Source organism: Aplidium turbinatum, chromosome 1 (assembly GCF_918807975.1).
Source record: "Aplidium turbinatum chromosome 1, kaAplTurb1.1, whole genome shotgun sequence".
Taxonomy (NCBI): Eukaryota; Metazoa; Chordata; class Ascidiacea; order Aplousobranchia; family Polyclinidae; genus Aplidium; species Aplidium turbinatum.
In genome coordinates this window covers 45,736,640-45,759,727 of record NC_137472.1, presented here as the reverse complement: position 1 = coordinate 45,759,727, position 23,088 = coordinate 45,736,640, and the positions used below count along the sequence as shown (strand labels likewise).

Genomic DNA, 23,088 nt, shown 5'->3' with positions numbered 1-23,088 from the left:
GGAAGTTGTAACAACATTATAAAATATATATATATTTGTTAATGGAAAATTTGTGGGCTACGGCCCGGTAAGACCTTGTAAATTTTGGTTTTGGTCTGCGGTTAGAAAAAGGTTGCCAACCCCTGCTTTAGGGGCTGCCATAAAAAACGTCTGCAGGGGGCTTGTAGCCTACATTGCGGAATTTTCTAAGATACAATGCGGAGATTTTGCCGACACGGAGGGCCAAATCGTTGCAAATTTAGGAGGACGTCCTTTATGGACAGCCCTTTACGATTATTGTCAAAGTAAAAGGATGTTTATCAATGCAAAACGAAAAACAATCTTTTTGATGGTTTTCTGGAAGATATTGAAGTAGGCTAATAGCCAAATTAGAAGAAATCCGGTTGTTAAAATCACATGGGCCTGATCCAAATCCGGCAGGATTTATATTTATCTCTGGTTAGGACACTGTCTGTAGTTCAGACAGTCATTGTTGCCATCAGTGTAAATTCGTTTTAGAATTCCAACAGAAATCCAAGTGCGATGTGAAAAATTAAGATGACTCGTCGCTCACAAAGAACAGGCCTAAGTAAATACACGGGGTCTTTTTCTGAGAATAGGCGACAGAGCCAAAATTTGATAAAATAGAAAGCACGAACACTCTTGACATTGACAAAGTAGGCCACGTGACTTAACATAAAGCTTGCCTAAAGATAACAGGGCCTCATGTTTTCTTTGAATGGAATTTAACTATAGGCAATCAAACAGTAATAGCCTACGCGGGCTAACCTAGATGAGGCTGGTGAGTATAGCAAGCTTCGCATAGCCTAAGATACGTGGGAGTTGGAAAAAGGGAGAGCTTGTCTGATAGACAGAGTTTATTTTCCAGGTCAGCAGATGTTGAATCAATGTAAAAAAAAATTGGTGATTAGATTATGAAACAAATAACAGGATGTCATTGTGTCCTATACCAAAATGAAGGTAATTTATCAGCTGGCCAGCTACAATGTGCGAAATAGCACCATGCCATTGAACAAAAAAATCCCAAAAGTTTAAAACGTACAAGCAGCATAACAGAACACAACAAAAAGTGGCGCGCTATGTCTGGCATGGAAGAGAGCGCGAGTCAATACCTAACAATGTTCATGTCTTGCAAAAACACTGCAGAAAGTGGAAAACCCGCACGTGAAGTGGCACTGTTGCATAACGCACTAAATATGCAGATTTCTTTCGAATAGGAAGAACGAAGAGACTTGCGCTGTCAGTCAGAGCGCGGCTTGTACTTCTGGTTCTTCAGGACGAGGAGCGAGTCGTGGGTACAATTCCAAACTGTCTTTGAACTGTCGAATATCTTCTATCACGGTAGACTAAATACAAAAAACTGTTGTAGAATTCGTAAGTATAAAATTCGACAAAGGGACAGTTAAACATTGAACCATTTAAACTTCACTGTTCAGACCATGAAAAAATTTAAGAGAATCCGCATGAATTTGTGTGGACGACACTTTCACGGGCGGAGATGTTGAATCGTACCAAGGCACAGTTACTTTGGTTGGTGTTGTGAGACAAAGCCTTTGATTAAAACTTGAGCGTTACATCACTGCATGATTGAAGCAAGGTGCCTCCCAGGCCACATCAAGTCGTCGGTGGTCAAAGTGGCAAGCAATTAAGCTACATCAGGCATATTGTCCAAGTTTAAAGAAGAGATGATAAGTAACTGCAGTGGGAATGCAAAATCACCTGAGGAAGGTCTGGACATTTCAAATAATCATTTTCCTGTTGCTGTAGCAAAGGTGCAGGTTGATCTGAAAATAAAATTAACAATGAAGACAACAAAAACATACGCACTAGTCTCCCTTGATTTGTGACCGCACAAGGATAAAGCCAATCAGTTGGAGATGGAATGAAAGAGAAATCGAGCTATCCAAAACCTGGCAACCACAGCACAGCATAACCATAGCATGCCCAAACTCGTCCTCAGAATTAAAATGTAACTCTTGGTTAATGACATCGGAATATGTTAATGTTGCTTACCATCTCTTAAATCTTTTGAAATCACATGTACCACAAGCTTGGAACGCTTGGGTGCACTGACATGGATGTATTCCTTATAAAAGGTGACGACATTTTCCTTCGATATCGACTTGAGGTGTTCAGATTCAATTTCAGCTAAACAGGAAGGAAGTGTAGAAATCTCAATTCATATTCTCTTCAGTCATTATTCAAACGATGTAGTCAAATTAAAGGTAAAGACGAATCAAAAAAATTAACATAAATGTAAACAGACATCTAATTCTAAAACCATTTATACAGCACTGCGTAGCATCCGTCTTTGGCATATGCAAATCTATTTTAGTGCTTTCTTCAATATGATAAAAATTGTTTAACGTCTCATTACAATACAACAGCGTACATGGTGCGTGGATTTAAAGGAGTAATTTGCCACAAGATAACACAAGCCTCAGCATGAGTAGTCACATCTGTGAGTTGGGTGTCTGTGTCTTGGAAACATGATTAATCCACCTGTAAATTCATCCGCACGCCTGTAATGACAACGCAAACTGATGTTTAAAGTTGGATACCAAGAAGTAACTCACGTCTTCTGAATACAAGCTGTTGAGATAAAATCTCCACCCAATGCTTCAGGGCTTCGGTCGCTAACTTCTTTGGCTTCTCCAAGATTCGAGCACTCAAAGCATTCTTTTGTCGGTTGAACTCATGGCCGTCTAAGCTGTCAAGTAGTTTCTGCAGAATTCAAGATTCAAACAGGTCGGACAAATGAAGCAGAAATAGTAAAGTTGTGCAAAAAAAGCGTTGCAGTACCAGCCTACTTGATTGATAACCTCAACCTGTGCTCACACCAAACATTATACATTATCATCATCGGCGATGCCTGAATATTTGAATAAGGCGACGGTTACTGTTATTCTCCACAAGGATCGATCGTCCATTGTTCTTAACTTCTTATGAGATTTAAAATCCTTATTAGAATATTATATGGCACAAAGCAAAAGACTGGTTCAGAAATAAAAGCAACTCATGATAAAGCAAAATACATGTATGTGAAAATAGTAATCACGTGCAAGACTTTAGTGTCACAAGAATATGTGTACTTCCACGGTTCCACCTGACGATCTAAATTAAGTAGTACCAAACCGAAGCAAAGCAGCAAATACATTTTTCCAATATAAGTTCTAAGGATATTCTCTCGTTCTAAGGATGCAGCTACCTCAACGTGATGGAGAAAAGCTTCAATTCTCTGTTCCAGATGAACGGCTGATCGTTCGGATTGTACAACCACACGAAGACCATGCACCCCGTTACTTCTCACAATCCCGGTTGAGACAACGTAGCCGAGGTTTTCCCTGAAAAGTTCACTTTGTGATATCTGACAAACGAGCAACGATGGGATGTTGCACAAAGTTGTTAAAATTTCCGCTAAGAAACTTGGGGCGGTCAAAAGATAACTCGCAAGATATCCTCAACAGTTCTTGGACTTTAGCAGAAAATCTCGCAGGGTTAGCCGACTGTGATAAATAGCTAGGATAAAAGACACACGGTTTAAAACAAAAATGAGTTGCAAATTCCTCTAATTTCGTACTTGGTTCTCAGAACATTGAAACAAGGTTCGTTGATGATTTGTTCCAGTAACTGCAAGAGAATGTTGTCGTTGGTATTCTGTAAGCCAACTTGTAAGAACAAATCCACTGCGTTGACGTTCCGTACTTTGTTGTGGTATTGAAACTTGTAACTTGACCCTTCAAAAAATTTTAACACTTACGTTTTACCAGTAGCGCTATACAGGCTAGAAAGCGTAAATTAGACGACCACAACAATGAAAAAACTCACCACTTTCCAAAATCACAATATGAGAAGCATGACCAAGAAGTGGCTACTTGGTCACATGAAAATAAAAGGCCTATTGAGTATTGACTACACCCAATTGTAGTAACAATAAAATCAAAAGTTCTAAAACTGTTCGGCCATACTAAAAGATCAACATACGGAGTCAGCAATATCTGCATGGAAGGTAAAGTCAAGAGAAAACGATGCATACCACTAAGGTGATGGCATGAAAACATCCAGCCATGGACTAAATTCAATTTGGCCACAGTGGCCGAGATAGTTCAAAACCGTGGCTTGTGGAAAAAGATAACCCGTGTTAATGCGCAATGTGCTTCAAGCGAAGATGGCAACTGAAAACGACCTTAGATTGTAAATTCATTAACGAATTGACGAAAACAAACCGAAGAGATAAACTATACCGAAGTAAGTACTGTGATACCGCGAAAAAATATTAAGGCTTATAAATAACCTCGCTTCTCTTAAATTAAAAGCGATGTTCTATAGTATACTGTTCTCCTTTCGTTTCCGGTGTAATTTTCACTGTACTCTTTTAAGCGCCGAGAATCAAATCACATTTCACTATATTTATTGTTCAACGAACGCCCTCACCTTCAGGGAGTCGCAAGTCTCTGTAGCGAGACAGCTCTGAATGCAGCAATGGAACCGTGCGAGCTTCCTTCTTCAATATGGCTTCAACCACGTCAGACAGCTTTAATGCATCTGAATTATAAAAGTTTTAGAGAAAAATAACTAAATAACTTCCCATGTTGTCAAGTATGATTGACCCAAGAAGTGCATGAGATGTAGTAGATAACTTGGTATTACATCGCTGCAATCGGAATGAGAACGCTGAAAAAGGTAATTTGCAGTTTGGAAATATGAAGATCTTAGTTTTTCTAAATTGCTCTCATGATTCTTAAGCCTGTATTCGAATATGAGTAGGCAACACGAAACTATGTGGATGTTGAATGAAAAAGTATTGTTGTAAGTCCAGAGACAGAGTTAAGAGAGCAAGAAACATATTTGAATGGGACGAAGGTCAAAGCAATGGTGGCAGGTGAAACCAGCAGAGACACCGAAAAGATAAGAAAATGGTGATGTGTGGTATAAAGGAAGGTTGTTAGTTAGAGTGACGTCACTCAACGTGCAATGTGTGACTGATGGGTGCTCATTACGCAAGCGTTGTGCAGGTGTGAGTAGATGAAACTATTTCGTATACGTGCTAAAAAGAAGGTAGTTGAAATGATGAGTATATGTGTGATGAAAACATTGTACGGACTGGGTCAAAAGTAAGTTGTATTTTAAATAATGGTAGTGACAGAGGAAAATTAAAGTAAGTTGGATAAGTGCTGTGAATAAAGATACCGTATGTGTAGCATTGGGTTGGAAAGAAAAGACGCAAAAAATAGTGATTGGTGGAAAAAATGAGCAATACCGGATGACCCCTGCTTTAATGGGGAAAACAGCCATAAAACGAATGGAAGATAATTTGTCATGTAAAGCTGGAGACTTCTTTAGATTGTTCTATTGTGTGTATTTTACAAATGTAGTATTACGAGCAAGGCCACTGAAAAGAATATAAGTATGATTAGCTTTTTATAAGTTTCACCGAGCCACAGTGGTTTTCGGTCAAAAACATTGTGTTCATCAATGAAGTTTAAGTTGCTTACTTCATCAATTTTGTATAAACATACGAAGAACATAAAAAGATGACCTACCTGGTCGGTCAAGATTTCCATGAGCGAACATCTGTATATGGAGACGAGACATAAATTTTTTAACGAATTCTTGTAGTCCAACACAAGTCAGGCTTGGTAAAGCATCCAGCAAGTCTGACTTTTGCCAAGCAACTTCCGATTTCAAGACGTGCGTGTAATAAGTTGCGAGTATGTAGGATTGATCAGCTTCAAAGTTCTTCAACGCTCTCAAGTACTGCGAACAAGGCAGACAATTTTTTGGAAAGTGAACAAGTATTGTGGTAAAATGCCAACGCGAATGGTAATTTGGAATAAAAACATTGGTAAACCAGTAGACCCATGTTTTCAACATGCTTGAAGTAAGCACATAAGACGAGGTGCACTCAGTGACATTTTTATCAATGGCATGAGCCAGTTTTAAAGTATTGCGGTATTCTCTGCTTGACCAGGAAATGAAATGGCTAAGCAAAAGCATTGGCGAGGTCAAAAAACAGTCAGCTGACAAGCTGAAACAAAAATTGAAAATTTCTGTCATCTACATTATCGTATTAATAATAAAATTTTACATGATAGAATTAGAAACATATGATTGGATGCATGCGAAATACAATGCAAATTGCTTCTTTTCCTGGCACCGTAGATGTTTTCGAGAAAACGTAGGATATGAAAGCAAACCGCAAATAAAGTTCGCACTTTGTTGTTTGTTAAAACCTTCTATGCTGTTCGTTGACACGTACAATATATGGCCACAGCAAAGCTATCTATATTTTTTATGTGCAGTCCAATAACTCACCAGCTCTTTGATGATTTCAAACCGTTTTGGATCAATTTGAAAAGTAGCCATTTTGGTGAAGATTTTCTCAAGTAAGACAATTTGCTTGCTGTGGTACCCTTTGATTTCAACCTAAAAATAAGGGTCCGAAAATTACATGAGCAAACAACAATGTCCAAGCCACTTTATTAAGCAGAGAGCAAACTGCACAAAAAACGAAAGCTACAAATGTAATAGTAGTAGTATTGACTATCAACAAATGTTTGAATTGTATTTGATAACTAGCTATAAATAAAGAAAAATTCTTTTGTTTGGCATGATGAAACTTTCTCTCGAAATGAAAACATAGTAAAATTAATTCTGTAAGCTTAATCATGTTCTGTGTCTCTTTGCAATATTAAGATATAAAACAGAAATTGCAAGTGATCGTTAAAAGATTGAAGCTTTAAAAATACACAAGGAAAATAGTAGTAGCAACTAGCATATGAAGTATTGTATATGATCATTACACTGGTCTACACGAATTTTCAGGTAAAAACTTTGAAAAGTGATTTAGAGTAATTTTGGGGTACTGAATCCGAATCTAACCTCAGATTTAATCTATCGCGTCAGGTTTTTGACGTTGCGTGTATTACACTTACACAACGTTCTATATCCAGAAATCTAGGCCATTGGGTGCATAAATAGGTAAAATACACCTACTACAATCTTGAAACGAATTTGTTTTCGACGCAACATTATTACCAAAGCAGTAATAACAAGCTAAATGCATAACTAACCAGTGACCACACTCTGTCAATGTTTTGCATGAAATCACTAAGATTGAAGCAGGCCTCTTGCAATACTTGTCCAGTAACCACATTTAAGCTATTTTGGCCCGTCTGACACTAATCTTTCGCTATAGCAGTGTTTAACTGTTTATGTTGGTGGTAAACGCAACGCCAAATCTTCCACTTTTGGCGAAAATGAAGTACTTTTGTTGTCACATCTCAAAACCTGACGTGATAGTCAAAATCTGAGTTCAGATTCGGACTCAGCATCCCAAAATTACCCAAAATCGGTTTTCAAAGTTCAAACCGCAGAAAAAAATGTTTTATGTTATGGGCGGATATAACTGACATGAGAATGAAGTTATTCGATTTGACAGTTTGGTTTGTGACAGTTCAATTTTCAGACAGCTAGTATATGTCGAAAGTGCTGAAAACTAAGAAGTTGACATCTCCTTGGGATAGATCGAAGGTGAATGGTGTTACCAACCTGAATTCCATAAACGCTGTTCTTGAGACTGTACTTCAAGCCAGCAAGATCAGCGTTGTATGTATATTCGTTCAAAGCATCTTTGAACAGTTCTGGAGAATATCAAGATCACTGCGTTTATAAATAGTCCTGATACGAACCGGTGGCAGATGAAAGGAATAGCACAATACTAAAATATTACCAAGAATATTCATACAAACCATAGTTTTGAGTTTTTAAAAAAAATCAATATTAGAAATCATTAAATTTTAAACAGCCAGTCCGAGATCCTCGTTCGAAAGTCAGTTTCATTACGTCAAGATAGACACTTTAACGTAGGACAGTCAGCTGCCCCATTGCGCAGCGGTTAGAAAAGGTAGGACAACTTTCCTCATAAACAGATCTGGTTGCAGTCTTTAAGCTCATTCTTGCACTCAGTTCAGTTACAGAAGAAAAAAAGAGTAATGCCACGGAGTAGGAATCGAATCCACGTCAATGAAATGACTGCACCCCTTGCCCTAGCCCACCAGGCCATGCTGCTCACGGAGATACGTTCACTGAATTTACTCTGTATCAAAAATCTTTCCAGAAAAACGTTCACAATATCAGGTGCTGAGTCACATGACCGCGATTAGTTGATTTACAGGGAAAACTGCCCTATGGTAAAGTGTCCACATTACCTCAAGGCAATGAATACATCAATTCAAATACAGTAATCAGAAACTATATGCAAAATATCCAATTCAACTCGAATAACACGCTAGTGGGGAATTAATGTTGCCCAGTTCATGCATACGGAAAATAAGCGTTCTCCAGTGGCCATGCGTTAACAAAGGAATCCGATTGGTTTACCTCCAAACATGTAAATCATGTTTGCGTTGTTGGGATTGGCATAAGCCGCCGGGTTGAAGAGCTCGAACATCAAACATGTCTTGGGAAGTTTGAATTTGTCATCTTGCTTGAACCAAACGCGCGAAGTATCGGTGCTCTGAGATAAGACAAAAATAAGACAATAAAAAACATACATGCATAAAAATCTCATTGTAAGTTTACAAAAGCCACCAAGTTTTCTACAAACACAGGCGTTTGTTTAACAAAGTTGTTCTCCAGATTTTTCTGCACGTCAGTGCTTCACTCATCCGTATTATTTATTGATGTCCTTTCTACCTTTATTAAAGTAGGAATGCCACTGCGCTTTTCTGATAGTGGAGCAATCGTAAAGTCAGTTGGAATGAATTCATTTTTGGTTGGAAGAGAAAACTTTGGATTGAGTGATGCATTCTGCCACGCTTCAATTTGCTGGGGAGGAATGGATTCCATGCGGTGCTTGGTGCCGTACCACGTCTCAGTCTCAGTGGCCGTTTCATCGAACGATTTGGCAATCACTTTGATCCTAAACAAACGTATACTGTATATCGATTTTAACACTTTTGGCATTTAAGGAATCAGGGCAATATTATTACATCCTAATGTACAAGGTCTGGTTGTTATTATGACACTGTAAGAAAATGTAATAAAAATGCGTGTATTACCACAGGAATTAATACAGTTAACGAAGACCAACAGCCTTCGAATATGACGTCAGTAAATGTACAAATCAATGAGTTACGTCGGCAAGAAAGTGCCGACGTAACATTTTAGCGCTTCTTGATTGCAGAAAACATCAGAGAGCAATTGCTTAATTCTGGGTGAAAACCGTGTATGCCACAGCAGCTTGTGCGAGGTGAAATGGAAAGTTCTCTTCTCAGCAACAAACCAGACAGCAAAGCAACCCTTTAGAATTTAGATTGATTCAGACACAGATGTTGAATCAATGTAAAAAACAATTAATTTGATGTTTGGGAAGATGAGTAAAGAGTAAAGACACACGCATTGTTAGGGAATTAAACCGAAAACTGATTTAAAGGGCGGGGAAACCCAAATTAACTTTTTGCGAGTTTTTTGTTTCAGCGTGATGTCATTGTGTACAACATGCGTTTTAGCAAAAAGAAAAATCGAAATTTTGTTGCCCTTGTCTCGCTAAGGCCGCTTTTGTTTGATACCCGTTTGCGAGGTCTCGCGCGCATCAAGCTGTGATGCTGTTCGCTGTGACGTCACAAGGTACATATAGTTGTGGCCAAAAGTTTAAGACCAGACTTGATTTATGACCATTTTTGCATTACTTCAAAATACTGCATCATATATTGTTTCAGTTGCATCATCTTTAGGCATCATCTTATATCTGATGCAGTATTTTGAAGTAATGCAAAAATCGTCATAAATCAAGTCTGGTCTTAAACTTTTGGTCACAACTATATGTACCTTGTGACGTCACAGCGAACAGCATCACAGCTTGATGCGCAACGAGACCTCGCAAACGGGTATCAAACAAAAGCGGCCTTAGCGAGACGAGGGTAACAAAATTTGAATTTCTTTATTGCTAAAACGCATGTTGTACACAATGACATCACGCTGAAACAAAAAACTCGCAAAGTTAATTTGGGTTTCCCCGCCCTTTAAGAAATATTTGACTGAAAAACTGTATCAGATGTTCGATGGTCCTGTTTCCAGATACAAAAATCAAGGCTCTGTCGTCCTAAACAGTTAGCCTATTAGTTAGTAGAAAATATCACACAATTTGAAAATGTACAAGGTCTTGTTAAAAATCCAATATTTAACATTGCTGTGAATTTTGTTGTATATGTCGCTTACAATCTTACGTGCATTTTTACTTTCTTTCGTGGTGTTTTTGTTCTGTTAATATTTTTTGTTTCTGTGATCAATAGCATGCAGTAACGATATCTGTTACCGTTATTATTAGCGAGTCAACTTTACATCATTGTTTCACGCTACCGGAAAGGTTTGCGGTCGACCACAGCAATAATAGAATCTTACACAATGAAAACGACTGATAGACGCAAAAGTAACCGCTTAAATCGTCTCTATTTGCTTGCTGAGCAGTGGATGGCATTTACCAAAATATAGATACTAGATAGCATATATGGCGAGCTTTGTATATTGCAACACGAGTGTATGAAGGATAGAATCTACAAGAAAACGAAGTCATTAAATTTCAATACACGATTTGAAACATGACATAAAAAAGTCTTCCATATTTGTACTGCAGCAGTTAAAGACGCCATATAACAATCCGTCATTTTACGTAGGCAAGGATTTTGCATCAGTAAAATAATGCTAATTGTAAAGGCTGAGTCAATGAGACGAAAAATTGAATACATACTTCAAAGTGCAACAAAGAATGGCGGAAATGTATCATACTTGTTCAATACACAAACTTTTTCTCTTTACAAATAAACAGTTAAACAACACCAAGAGCGATCCGAGCAACACAGTGACAAAACGTTCATCCCATCATTTCACATTTCAGAATGCGGGAAAAAATTGTTAGAGAAAATGACCGTAAAATTTTTCAACGTGCACAAATGCATGAAGTACTGTATGTATTCGAAATGTTAGAAAAATAAGCAGCTGCAAAAACTTGTTTATTTTGTGTGTCTCGCAGTCGTGCCATACCTAACATTCGTTGGAGTAAGCCGGTCCAGAACGTTTTTGATGAGATCCGGTCGGAATTCTGTCAATAACGTTCCGGCTGACAAGACGTCTTCCACCGGGTAGTAATGCAGAGCTTGAGATATCTTGGTTACACAAGATGTCGGTCGTTCTTTGTCTAAACGCGAACACAAAGTTAAACATACTCGTGAGTCGTAATCACAACGCAAAGTAGCAGAAACAAGTCTGATCACATTTTGAACAGTATCACAGCTGTGAGTTTGCAACAGTCTCGTGTGTTTGTAAATAATATTCCAAAACTCATCAGTTTGGCAGAGCACAAAGAAAATACCATCTAGCGTTGAATCAACGTAAAAAATTAATTTGCCAGCTGGAAACCGAGCTTAGTACTCTGCGTTAGTCAATTTTATTTTGACAAAAACAATTTTGAAAAACCCAAACCAACCTTTAAACCTAAAACTCAATTCATTGAGCTCTTTAGTTTCAGTGAATATCCACTCTTCAATGCCAGACTGACGCAGCAACGCAATGTATTGGAACATACACGTCACAATGTCATTTATGTGCTCTGCAACAAATAATAAAAATTTGTTGTGCGGAAGTTCTAACGATACGGTTGAAAGAATGCAAATGCTAGTTGTACCAGGGAAGGCTCAATTTATACCAAAAATGCACCATATTAATCGCCGGAGTCGATGGTGATACTGAAGTACGAAATGTGCAGGCTGTGCTGTATTATAAACTTAAAACCTGAAAATTTAAATGGAAGACGGAAGTCAGATATTACCAGGTTTCTGAGAAAAACTTAAACATAAATACACTGGAGAAGTGGTCTTCAAACTTTTCTAGACGGCACACCAAATAATTTCGGTATTTATCACATTGGCTTTCTTCGCTTAATATAATACAGTATATTGAACTAATGGTTTTTAGTAACTTTCAACGTTAAAAAAACATATACATATGATAGAAGTTACTCGAGTTAGTTTTATTTTAATCAATGTCTAGTCTACGCCAGTGAAATCATTTTTACTACAATGCCAAAGTTGTATTTGGTTTAGTCCACAAACAATCTTGATTCGAGGCTTGACATCAGACAAGCATGCTTCTTACATGCTCTTAGTTACTGTCCAACAGCTGAGGTTTTGACCCATTTTGTTGTTGATCAGCGTCACTGCAGAAATGTCGATTTGCAAGTTGCGGCAAATAGCCACAGAATGGGAATCTGCATCCCGTCTATTACTACTGTCCAAATATTTATCCATAAGCTACTCGATAACTCTCTATTTTCATAAATCAAAAATTCAAAACGAGACTGGAACGGCCGACGACCAACATATCGCATTTTCTCAAGAATTATCATTTTAGCGACCAAGCAAAAGTGCATGTGTTGGACAGATCATGTGCTGCAACATGCAAACGGCGGCCCAAATAGGAGCACCTATGGCGGTAGGCTTCACCCTATAGCAGTACCACTACTACTGTTGGAAACTATTTTTTCAGGAAACTTTGTCGAAGCATGACATTTAGGCGGAATGGCCCGTTTCGGTGAGTTTCCTATTCGGTGAGAGCCCTATTCGGTATTTTTTTTTTTAAATTATCGGGTACCGTAGCCTAATTATCATTGCCGTTTTAGGGTTAGGGGCTAAGGGTAGGGGTTGAGGGTTACGGGTTAGGGTCTTATTTCAACGTTTAGCGACGTTAAAACGATGTAAAAGCGGCAATGATAATTCGGCTACGGTACCCAATAATTTTCAAAAAAATCACCGAATAGGAAACTCTCCAAAAAAGGCTCTCACCGAATCGGACTCACCGAATAGTAGCAGATCCACATTTAGGTGCAGACACGATTGCACCAGACGATTTAGGCGCTATTCCAAGTAAAGTGTATTGTATAACGTGCTTAGGAATCACAACAGCATCGTAGTGTCACTCCCCCCAAGCGACTGATAAGCGACTTTACTCGAAATATCGCGCTGCAATGAGACCATCTACCTGGCAATCCTGGCATACGTGCATGAAACTACTCGCGTCTACAATTATCTGTTTACAAAATTTTTTAACAAATCTACCAAGATATTTTACCAACCTATGCCATCTTCAGTCAAGTCAACTTGAATGATGAAAAATGCGAATCCTCTGGCGCCTTGCTGTTCTCCCGCACACAGAGCATTGACCCAGCCCAGGTTTTTTAATTCTGACAAGAGACTTCCTGGGCCCTCGTGTCCAATTAAATGAGCCAAGTACCCTTCCGGCTAAATAAAACAAAACAATAACATCACTGAATAACATTTCAATATTATGTAAAACGGATATTTTCATGTGTAGCTTACCAAATATAACATCACGTCAACTTACATTGGATTTATAATATTCCCTGCCATCAGGAATCGGAAATGACAAAAGTAAGTTTCGCACGTCCTTTATAGGAACCACTTCAATATATTTCTGAAAAACAAATGTAGTCACTGAAAACAAAACATCAAGCACAGCCATAATAAACTTCGCTTTAAAAACTTACTCAATTAAACTACATCAATTTTAGGGCTTTATTAAAAGTTTTGTTTTTTATATCAAAGAATAATTTTTTTATCAACTCTACAACACACTTCAAAAAGGCACTTAAAAACTAGAAATAGAAATACCTTAAAAACAAGATTTTACACTTTAAACGAAATGCTTCCTTATTAGTTTGGTCAGATGTGTTTATACTTTTTGCAAAATTTTGCTTAATTGTGACCCGGTGACTGTGAAAAGAACAGGCGAAGAATGGGGCAGACAAGACTTAACGATGAAGAATAAAGATGCGATGGATAGAATTGAGATAGAGAAAGGAGTGAAGACAACCACTGCAAAAAGAAGTCGGCCATGTACACTAGTGAGAAATAAGAATAAAACCGAATTTAGATAATAATGAATTGTGAAAAGTTACTACATAGACAACAGGTAAGAATAAAATCCAACCTGTAGGTCTTGCTCTCTGTAAGGCGATGAATCAAATATTAGAGGCTGAACATTCTTGTTTTTAATATCAGCAAACAAATTCACAACCATGGTTTTAAGCTCATCCAAGGTTTCTTTGCCAAGTACCACAAGACTCATGACATTGGATGAGTAATAACGCTCATGATACTTTAGAAGTTCATCTCTGACACAAATGTTGTTCGATTTGGGAATCAAATCAAGAGTTTCTTTGTTACCTGAAAACAACAGTTTCACTGTTTGTGGTGTACATTGTACAACTTTTAACATTCAGAGTGTTTCTTGACTTTGTGAACAGGGTCTGCTACTATTCAGTGAGTCCGATTCGGTGAGAGCCTTTTTCGAAGAGTTCCCTATTCGGTGATTTTTGGAATTTTTTTTTGAAAATTATCGGGTACCGTAGCCTAATTAACCGAATAGGGAACTCTTCAAAAAAGGCTCTCACCTAATAGGGAACTCACCAAATCGGACTCACCGAAACGGGCCATTCCGTTGTGAACAAGTACTGTACCTTCAAACATTAATGCTGTATTGCTTTAAAAAAAAAGAAATCATCAAAATATAAAGTAAGAACAAAATTAATGCACACTGCACAGACTGACACTTTGGTCAATTACAATACTTCTTTCACAAAGGCCGCATTACAATGAACACATATTTTAAGTTACAGTTACCTTAGCTCATAAAGTCTGTAGTTTGTCACTCACATTAACAAAAACTCATTCAAATCTTGTGCTTTGTCTACTTTATTTTATAGCAAAGTGTTTATTCACCAGTTGAAAATCTTGAATATTTATGATTGGGGTCAGCGGTTGATTTATCTAGTTGATTTAATCTCCATCCATCCGACATGATATTTTTTTCATGCTCCGAATGAACAGCATTCACTTCACGATCAGTGCAACTCGCATCGAACAATGGAGAGTGGAAAAATTGGGCAAATCTGCAATTCAAGTAAGTAGTTGCATAACAATATTTAATAAATTAAAAAAGTTCTGAATTTCTGCAAAAAAGAGGTAAAAAATTTGTGATACTAAAACACATGTGAAAACTTTTAAGCAATGCTATACCTGTCTAAAATTTCTTCAAGATGCTTATGGTCAATGTCAAAGTAAAAATTTGTGTGCTCACTGCTTGTAAAAGCATTGCAAGAACCTGCATGCTGGCTGATAAACTGCAACAAAGCAAATATACAGTCAAGAATTTTATCAACAATTCTACAGACTTTGATTAATTAATCATTTATCATTATAAGTCTAAACTTAATTTTATTAATACACTTTATTTATATATAATATACACTCCATATTATACAGTATAATAAATTAATAGTATATATCAAAAGGCATTTTTATCATTGATACAAATGATCTTGTTTATCAGAGAATGATGGATGACAAAATCCTCATAGCACCGAGAAGTGAGAACAACTTGTGTGGTCTCACAAGTTTAAACCACAGGTTTTATGAGTAAAACTTTGTGTTATATATAGATATGAAATAAAGTCATGCGTCACTAGTCTCAATCTTCCGCCAGTCCAATGCACTATTCAGAACTTCAAACAATCATATACCGAAATATGATAAAGGTTATTTGTGGGTTCAAATTAAGATACATTCTTTCAATGTTCTCAAAAACGTAAATTCCTCCAATGCACTATGTACATATCGATTCAACACTAAATGAATTGATTTTTAAAAGATATACATATAGGGATTCTTTATCATAAGTACAACACTGCTTACTTTCATGTATTCCCCTTCGTCAGGATATTTTTCTGTTCCAAGAAACAACATGTGTTCACAAAAGTGAGCCAATCCTGGCAGGTTGTCTGGATCCCACATCGAACCTAATTGATGCATGGTAGAAGTGGGAATTCTTACTTCTTAGGGTACTGTAATTTTTATTCATCAAAGACAATAACATTTTTATTTCCATGTTTATATACAATATATATTTTAAACAGTTTTTACCTTGCATTTTACGAAAAAAAAAAAGTTAAACTCTGGATAGACAGCGCAATTTTAGATTAGATTTTCTTCTCCTACTCATTGCACATGAATTTTACAAAATACAGTTTTATAAGCTGTTTACAATAAAAACAACCACACGTTAAATTCATTACTACATTTTAATATTTACATAGGTACCGTACTACATTACGTTTTATGTACGATAATTAAAAAATGTGAACAAGTGACAAGTTAGAAAATGCTATAAATATGCCACAAACATACCGATATTGACATCCATAGCAGCAGCAGCTTTGTCAGTGTTTGGATCACTGACTAGTACAACTTTCATTCCATTTGAAAGTTTCAATCCACGATAGAGACGTAAATCTGATGCTGACTTTGTAATGTCATTATGCATACTAAAAATGAAAGAATATGAGCACTTGTTTGGCAACACAGATGAGATGCAAACAACATAGTCTAATACTCATAAAAATGCTAAATATTCGGTCTACACAGCACAATGCTTCATATCAGTTGAAAATGCACTGGTATTATATGGCTGCGTAATCATTTATAAATTGAGGTAATCACTTTCATTGTTACGTTTCTATATGTTTCACAATAAAAACAAAAATCAAAACTTTATTATATTTCATTTAGAGATGTACCGATATATCGGTATAGTTGATATTGGCCATTTTTTTAGTATCGGTATCGGCAAAATTTGGCTGATACTGTGGCCGATACTAAACATGTAAAAAAGGCGTTTTCTGCGGATATAATTTCCATCTTTTGTTGTAATAAACTCACCAATCTTAAACAATGTCATGGCAGAATAAGTAGGCTCAAAATCAAAGCAATGGGACTATGAATCCTCACTAAACTAATCAATAAATGGTATTTTTGCGCCTAAGATGACAACCTCATTGTGAAGAAAGGAGCGTTCTTCCCATCTATCAGCACAAGGCTGAGCACTCACTAGTACAGCGAGCTGTTGCGATTCGCTAACCATAACGGTGTAGCTTCCACGCTAGCCATTTAGACCATCCAATCAACGATATGTTTCTCGGCAGCCGTTTTGTAGCAAGAATTGAAATGGCTAGTGTGGAAGCTACACCGTTGTAGTTAGCGAATCGCAACCGCTTGCTGTACTAGTGAGTGCTCATGCTCAACCTTGTGCTGATAGCCGGGAAAAACGCTCCTTTCTTCACAATGAGGTTATCATCTTAGGCGCAACAAGATCATTTTGATTAGTTTAGTGAGGATTCGTAGTCCCATTTCTTTGATTTTGAGCCTACTTATTCTGCCATGACATTGTTTAAGCTTGATGAGTTTATTACAACAAAAGGTGGAAATTAAATCACAAACTGATAGAACCAGCTTACTAAAAACAACCAAGTTACATGAGTTTTTAAACATCTAGCAACGTAAAAATGATGTAAAATTATACATTTTTTCTACCTGGGTAGTCTTGGCCTATCAAAAGCTTTTCAACCAAATGACAAGCGCCCTTAGGTTGCACAATGCACATCACTTGTCGAATAGTTGTTGTATGACTACACAAATGACTTGGTTTACATTTTACATATTATCCATTATGATAGCCTATTTGAAGAGTTTGCGCAAACACTTCATTAATTTTTCAGAAACCCCAATTATGATGTTTACAATGCTTCTTCCCTTATACCCCAGTCCTCAATTACGGTGGCCTTTCATTACTGAAACCTACTATTATGACACAGCAATGCGGTTGAGATTGGATTCTTGAATCTTTATTTATGCCAATTGAAATCTTTTTAATAGTTTTATGCAAATAAGGTAAAACTTAGCATTTGATATAATTCCTTGCAAATACCAAAATTGCTTCTTTTTGTAACACCAAAGTATCGGCCAAAATATCGGTATCAGTATCGGCCTAAACGAGTGATATCAGGATCAGTATCGGCCAAAATATTGGTATCGGTACATCTCTAATTTCATTCTAAGCAATAAATACTATTAATACTGCAAAAAGTGCTCAATGCCAAGCAAAAAAGTCAGATTTATTAATAGAAAATAAATAAAATTTCATCAAAAAGGTATTACAATGAAAGCTTACAGTAGGCTACTAGGAATAAATTTCTTTATTTTCAATAGGGCCGCCTTTCACTTGAATAATTCTCTCAATTCTTTGTTGAAAGTTTTCGACCGAAGCACGTAGCTCATCCAACATTCATCTCTTGGCCATTTGACGGATGGATATGTTTGGGTTTCTCTTCACTCTTTTTTGAACAACCTTAACGACCTTCTTTGTTGGAGCAGTGCAAGGACTCCCATTCCAAGGATGATCTTTAGATGTACCCAGTTCCTTAAATCGGTGGCAATGGTTTTGCCATTTTCTTATCATACATACTGGTTTTAAGCTTGTGGTGCATGGGCAACATTACATTGCCCATTGACCTGGGTTTTTTTTTTCAGTCATTTATCGATTTTTTAGCAAAATGTCCTAAAAAAATATAGTCAATTCGGTCAAAATGTCCTAAAAAATATGTAGTCAATTGACTATATATGACCAAAAATGACTAAAAATGACCGACATAAATCAAATTGACCGAATTTTTTCAAGTCATTTTGGACAAATGACCAAAAAGTCTCAGCAACAAAAAAAACCCAGCCATTGACAACATTTGTGAGAGCATATGATGTCAAGTTAAGTGCTGTATGATGACCATAACCTTAGAGGCTATCGTATGTTTACTTTAATTCATATGATAACTACAGTAGAACTCGGTTAATCCGGATTCGGTTAATCCGGATCTTCGCCTAATCCGGATGAAACTGGAAGTACAAATGATTTGTAATCTTTTTCTTAAGAAACAGCTTCGGATTATCCGGATTATTTAATCCGGATCTTCGCCTATTCCGGACAAAAGTTGCGCTTTTTCTATCGCTTTATCCGGATTTTCCAGACAGTTTTGCCATTTTATGCTAAAACGTAACGTGGCTTATTGCGAGAAATTTCTTATCTATTGTTCCGTTAATGTGACGCAATAAATTATTGCGGATTTCTTCTTTTCATGAACAGTAATCCCTCCTAATGCAAAATTCCTGCGCAAATGCCCAAAATCGTACTGTAACTTGAAAAGATGTCGGTGGAATTTTCGGCGGTATGTCGGTGATGTTTTTCCAATAGAAGACTTTCTTTGATTTTTTGTAAGTTTTCCAAAGAAACTCGTCTTCCGTAACTGTTTTCAAAAGTTTTGAGTGACTACAGATTATTCCGACACGCATGTCTGAAGATATAACTTTTGCCAGTGTGTTCTTGCGTTAGACGCAAAGTCTACAAATACAATCGTTTTACATGCATAGGCTAGGGTCAAGCGGGGTCAAATGGGACGCGGGGGCAAACGGGCCATTCTGTTACTCTGTTTACTTATCACATTTTTTCCTACTTATTCTTTTCTAAAACCGGAAGTTAATAGCTCATTTTAAAGCTGCTTTCCTATAGATTTGCATCATGTAAATCAAACACAGATCTACATTTGGAAAATATACTTTAGATGATGCAAAAAGTGGCCAAAAAATGTGAAAATATTAAAATTTGAAAATTTACCAAAAAAACTTTGGTATACCACAAAAACTAATTAAGCTGGAATGAAAATTTACTGAACAGCATACACCCCAGAATGCTGAATTAGTATGTTGAAAATATTAATAGTCCCACTTTTTTACTTTTTGTAATTTTTCTGTTTAAATAAAATGGGGTCAAATGGGCCACATTGGCTTTTTAACAAGTTATAGCTCAACTTTTTTAATTCTATTTAATTTATATGGTATTTTTTAGGTAAACAGGCCTATTATTACTATTAGACTTAGCTGTTGGTTGCATGATTAGCTCTAGACATGCCTTTTCTTCTTGAGCAAAAAGAAAATAGAAAGCATAAAACTGAAAGTGGTAAAGGCTTTGAAAAGTCCAAGATTTGAGAACCCTTCTAAACGTGCCATTGTGGACGTGATGACTGTCAATAGGAAAGAACTGCAGGACTTCATCACAGCAAACAACACACGATTTTTAAAAATTATTGAACTGCATTTTGACTTTTTGAGTCAAGACCCAACTCTTTAGGAACCCAATGACACCTACATTGCTACAAAATCGACTCTACTTGGCATGAGAGTTGTGAATGACATAACTGAATGTGGTGTGGCGAATACAAATTTGAGCATGATGTGCGAATACAATTTTCTGCACACCAATGACAAAGAGCAAAAGCAGTTCCTCCTCATGACAGTCTAAACCTTCAGACAGCTGTATCCAGATAGGAATAAGTCTACACTGATGCAATAACTATAACTAATAACATTCTGGACATCTGTCAACACTGAATTAATTAATTTTGAGTAATTTTGTCATTATATTCCTATCATGTAATCCCGTGTTGCTATTAGTGTATTCCGTGAAGCTTTCAAAGTAGGTAGCAACCTTAAAAATGTTTTCAGTTGCCCCAAAAATTTGACAGGATTATTTTTTCAGGTATTGACACGATGCGAGAGGGTGTCAGGCTTGAATTTCAAACTTTTAACTTTTCCCCAATTTATGAATCACCCTATTGTATAGTATCCTATTTCAATTGTCAACTATAGACCCTGCTGTTTGACTTGGCCCTTTTTACTCTGTTTATGACTGCCCGTTTAAAATTGAACATTTGTAAAATGTTTCCTTATTCATATCGTTCAATTTTAGTCGCAAAAAAGAGCAGTGCAAATTATGTGTTCTACCTTTATCTGAAAAAGGCGTAGAAGGCCTTTATTGCTAAAATTGTTGAGCATCACTTGAACAAAATACATGCCACCCAACAGGTATGTGATAAAATAGCAAAATTAAAGTTCTTTCCTTACCATTTAGACGTTTAGAAGTTGTGGCCCATTTGACCCCACAGCTGATGGGGTCAAACGGGCCACACCTACCCCAGCTTAGCACATTTTTTTATGTTTTTGCAAGTTTTCAATTTTTTTGAAAAATGTCTTATTTCATTGCTGAAAGGTGTAATGCTCTGTGGTAAATATTTTTTTTTTAAATTTCATCATAGGTTTTATGTGGCATTCAAAAAACTGAAAAAGTGTCCCGTTTGACCCCGCATGACCCTACTGCATTTCAAAAGAATTCTATCGCTAATATGGTGATCGCGCGTCTCGGAATTGACAGATGACCACACTAATGCGTTCAATTTCGGTGATTTTTACCGATACCCTTCTATCTAGGTAACGTCAGGCTTGATAAAAACCGTCATCGGTTAATCCGGATCTTCGCCTAATCCGGATGGAATCGCCGGTCAAATCATATCCGGATTAACCGAGTTCTACTGTATAACCAACTGCTTTTTGACTCTACATGCAGGCCTATAAGCTCCTTTATTATTCCGGCGACCAAGTGTGGCCTACCAGAGCTTCTTCCCGGAAGCCAAAATAAAAATCTGTGAAAATTTGTCTTTTTAAAAACCTATTAATATGATTATTGTGCTTTTGTGTACATTTGGAAAAGAACAATGCAAACAAGGCCCTGAAATATATTTGCAGTTATAATTGAATCAAAGGTTTCTCCACTTTTCTTCAATAAGTAGTTACGGTATGCAGATAGCATTAAAGTTATATTTTACACCTTTTCAAGTATTACCGATTTATTATTTTATATGTTTTTAGTTCTTCTTATAATCGTACTAAGGTGAGACAGGCTGGTAAGGTTTTTTGTAAATTACCGTACGATAGTACGGTACCGGTAACTAATTATAATTTAATTCACTCTGCTTGGCATTGAGTACTTTTTAATAGCATTTACTGTTTTATTGATTGCTTGTGAGAGTCTTTATTCTTGGACAGAGAAAGCTTAATCTCGGAGGATTTGACCCACTGACTCAGGCCTGGTCACCGGGTTTGACAGAGTGAAGTTTTTGAGTGTTAAAGTGTTATTGCCTGTAAATTGTTTCATCCACTCAGAGTCACTGAATGGAGAGCAGTGCTTGAAATAAGTTGCTCAACTGCGCCACACACTCCATGAATCGAACCAACACAACTTGATCTTAGGGTTTTTTGTAAAGTTTAGTGCCTAATCAACTGAACAATCAAAGGCAACAATTCACAAGGTACTGATTAATACAAACAGTTCGGTTTATTCATCACAAATAACAGAAATAATTTAGACAACAAGAATGGCAGTGAAACTTGAAAGATCAAAAGATCACCAAAGTCAGCTGCCACCCAAACATTTAACAAAACACACACCAAGAATTACCTGAGAACATTAATTAAAAGATATTATACCGTAGATAATGAATAAAATCAGTAGGCCTACTTCACATAATATGCAAGCCTCCAGACTTTCATAAGAATAAAATACAACTCACCTGCTTATAGCAAGCTTACTTGAAGGTTGATCCATATTAACACGTTTTGTTCGACAAGCAATTAAAGGTGCCAAAGAAGACTCATATATTGCATATATGCAAACTTTCAATCAATCAATTCAGTTAACTTATTCAGACATTCACTTATGTATTTTGATTTGAAAGGGTCAGACAGTGAACCGATGTTGCCAAATCCTATAAAATAAATTTTCTAACAACAGCAACGAAAATTCCTCAAAAGCCTTTGTAGCTCTTCCGAATTTTTCTTTGCGGCATTATTGGTGTTCCCTTGATGTCGTGAAAACCTGGAGACGTTTAGTCCCTGTAGTTTCTTACTGTTTGACACCAAATAGCCTATCTGCTTAGCTTATTACAACCAAGCCCGCAACCAGGGGGGGCATTTGCCCCCCCCCAAAATTTTTTGAAAAAATTGTAAGCGTTCTATGCAGTATGAAATGTACTGTGAATAGACGTACGTCGTACACGTACAGCCATACTGTAGAGTGTAGACTGTAGACTATCGAAACCGAAAGTAGGCTACGCTGGTTGGAAGCCATGCTAACGATTTTGTTCGATAAACTAGGCTGGCATCCTCATTATCTGTTTCGTTAGCGTTAGTTTTATCCAAACATTTACAAACTCTTGATAATTTTGGCTACACTTCCAGTCACAACTGCTTCTGCAGAAAGAACATTTAGCTGTCTACGACGCTTGAAAAGTTACCTTAG

At 36.9% G+C, this 23,088-nt stretch overlaps 1 protein-coding gene across 1 annotated transcript; it reads right to left on the bottom strand.

The window, feature by feature from the left end:
• Positions 1-86: 86 nt before the first annotated feature.
• LOC145770303 (insulin-degrading enzyme-like) lies at positions 87-22,499 on the bottom strand. The gene is made up of 22 exons (XM_082581906.1): positions 22,361-22,499; positions 16,260-16,396; positions 15,768-15,871; positions 15,093-15,196; positions 14,796-14,965; positions 14,005-14,240; positions 13,399-13,488; positions 13,130-13,295; positions 11,486-11,608; positions 11,044-11,197; positions 8,698-8,923; positions 8,383-8,518; positions 7,552-7,643; positions 6,316-6,426; positions 5,544-5,757; positions 4,435-4,545; positions 3,581-3,737; positions 3,209-3,344; positions 2,577-2,724; positions 2,014-2,148; positions 1,720-1,784; positions 87-1,346 (listed from the first exon to the last, which is right to left on the bottom strand). Exons 1-22 carry the CDS (start codon positions 22,393-22,395, stop codon positions 1,245-1,247), a joined length of 2,952 nt encoding a protein of 983 aa, XP_082438032.1. The 5' UTR covers positions 22,396-22,499; the 3' UTR covers positions 87-1,244.
• Positions 22,500-23,088: the final 589 nt, after the last annotated feature.

Excerpts from the sequence above, each read along its gene's own strand:
- LOC145770303 (XM_082581906.1), bottom strand. The coding sequence starts at position 22,395 with ATGGATCAACCTTCAAGTAAGCTTGCTATAAGCAG. Across the intron at positions 13,296-13,398 it reads GGGAATATTATAAATCCAAT|CCGGAAGGGTACTTGGCTCA; the intron begins GTAAGTTGACGT and ends TGTTTTATTTAG. Across the intron at positions 3,345-3,580 it reads TTCAATGTTCTGAGAACCAA|GGAAAACCTCGGCTACGTTG; the intron begins GTACGAAATTAG and ends TGAACTTTTCAG.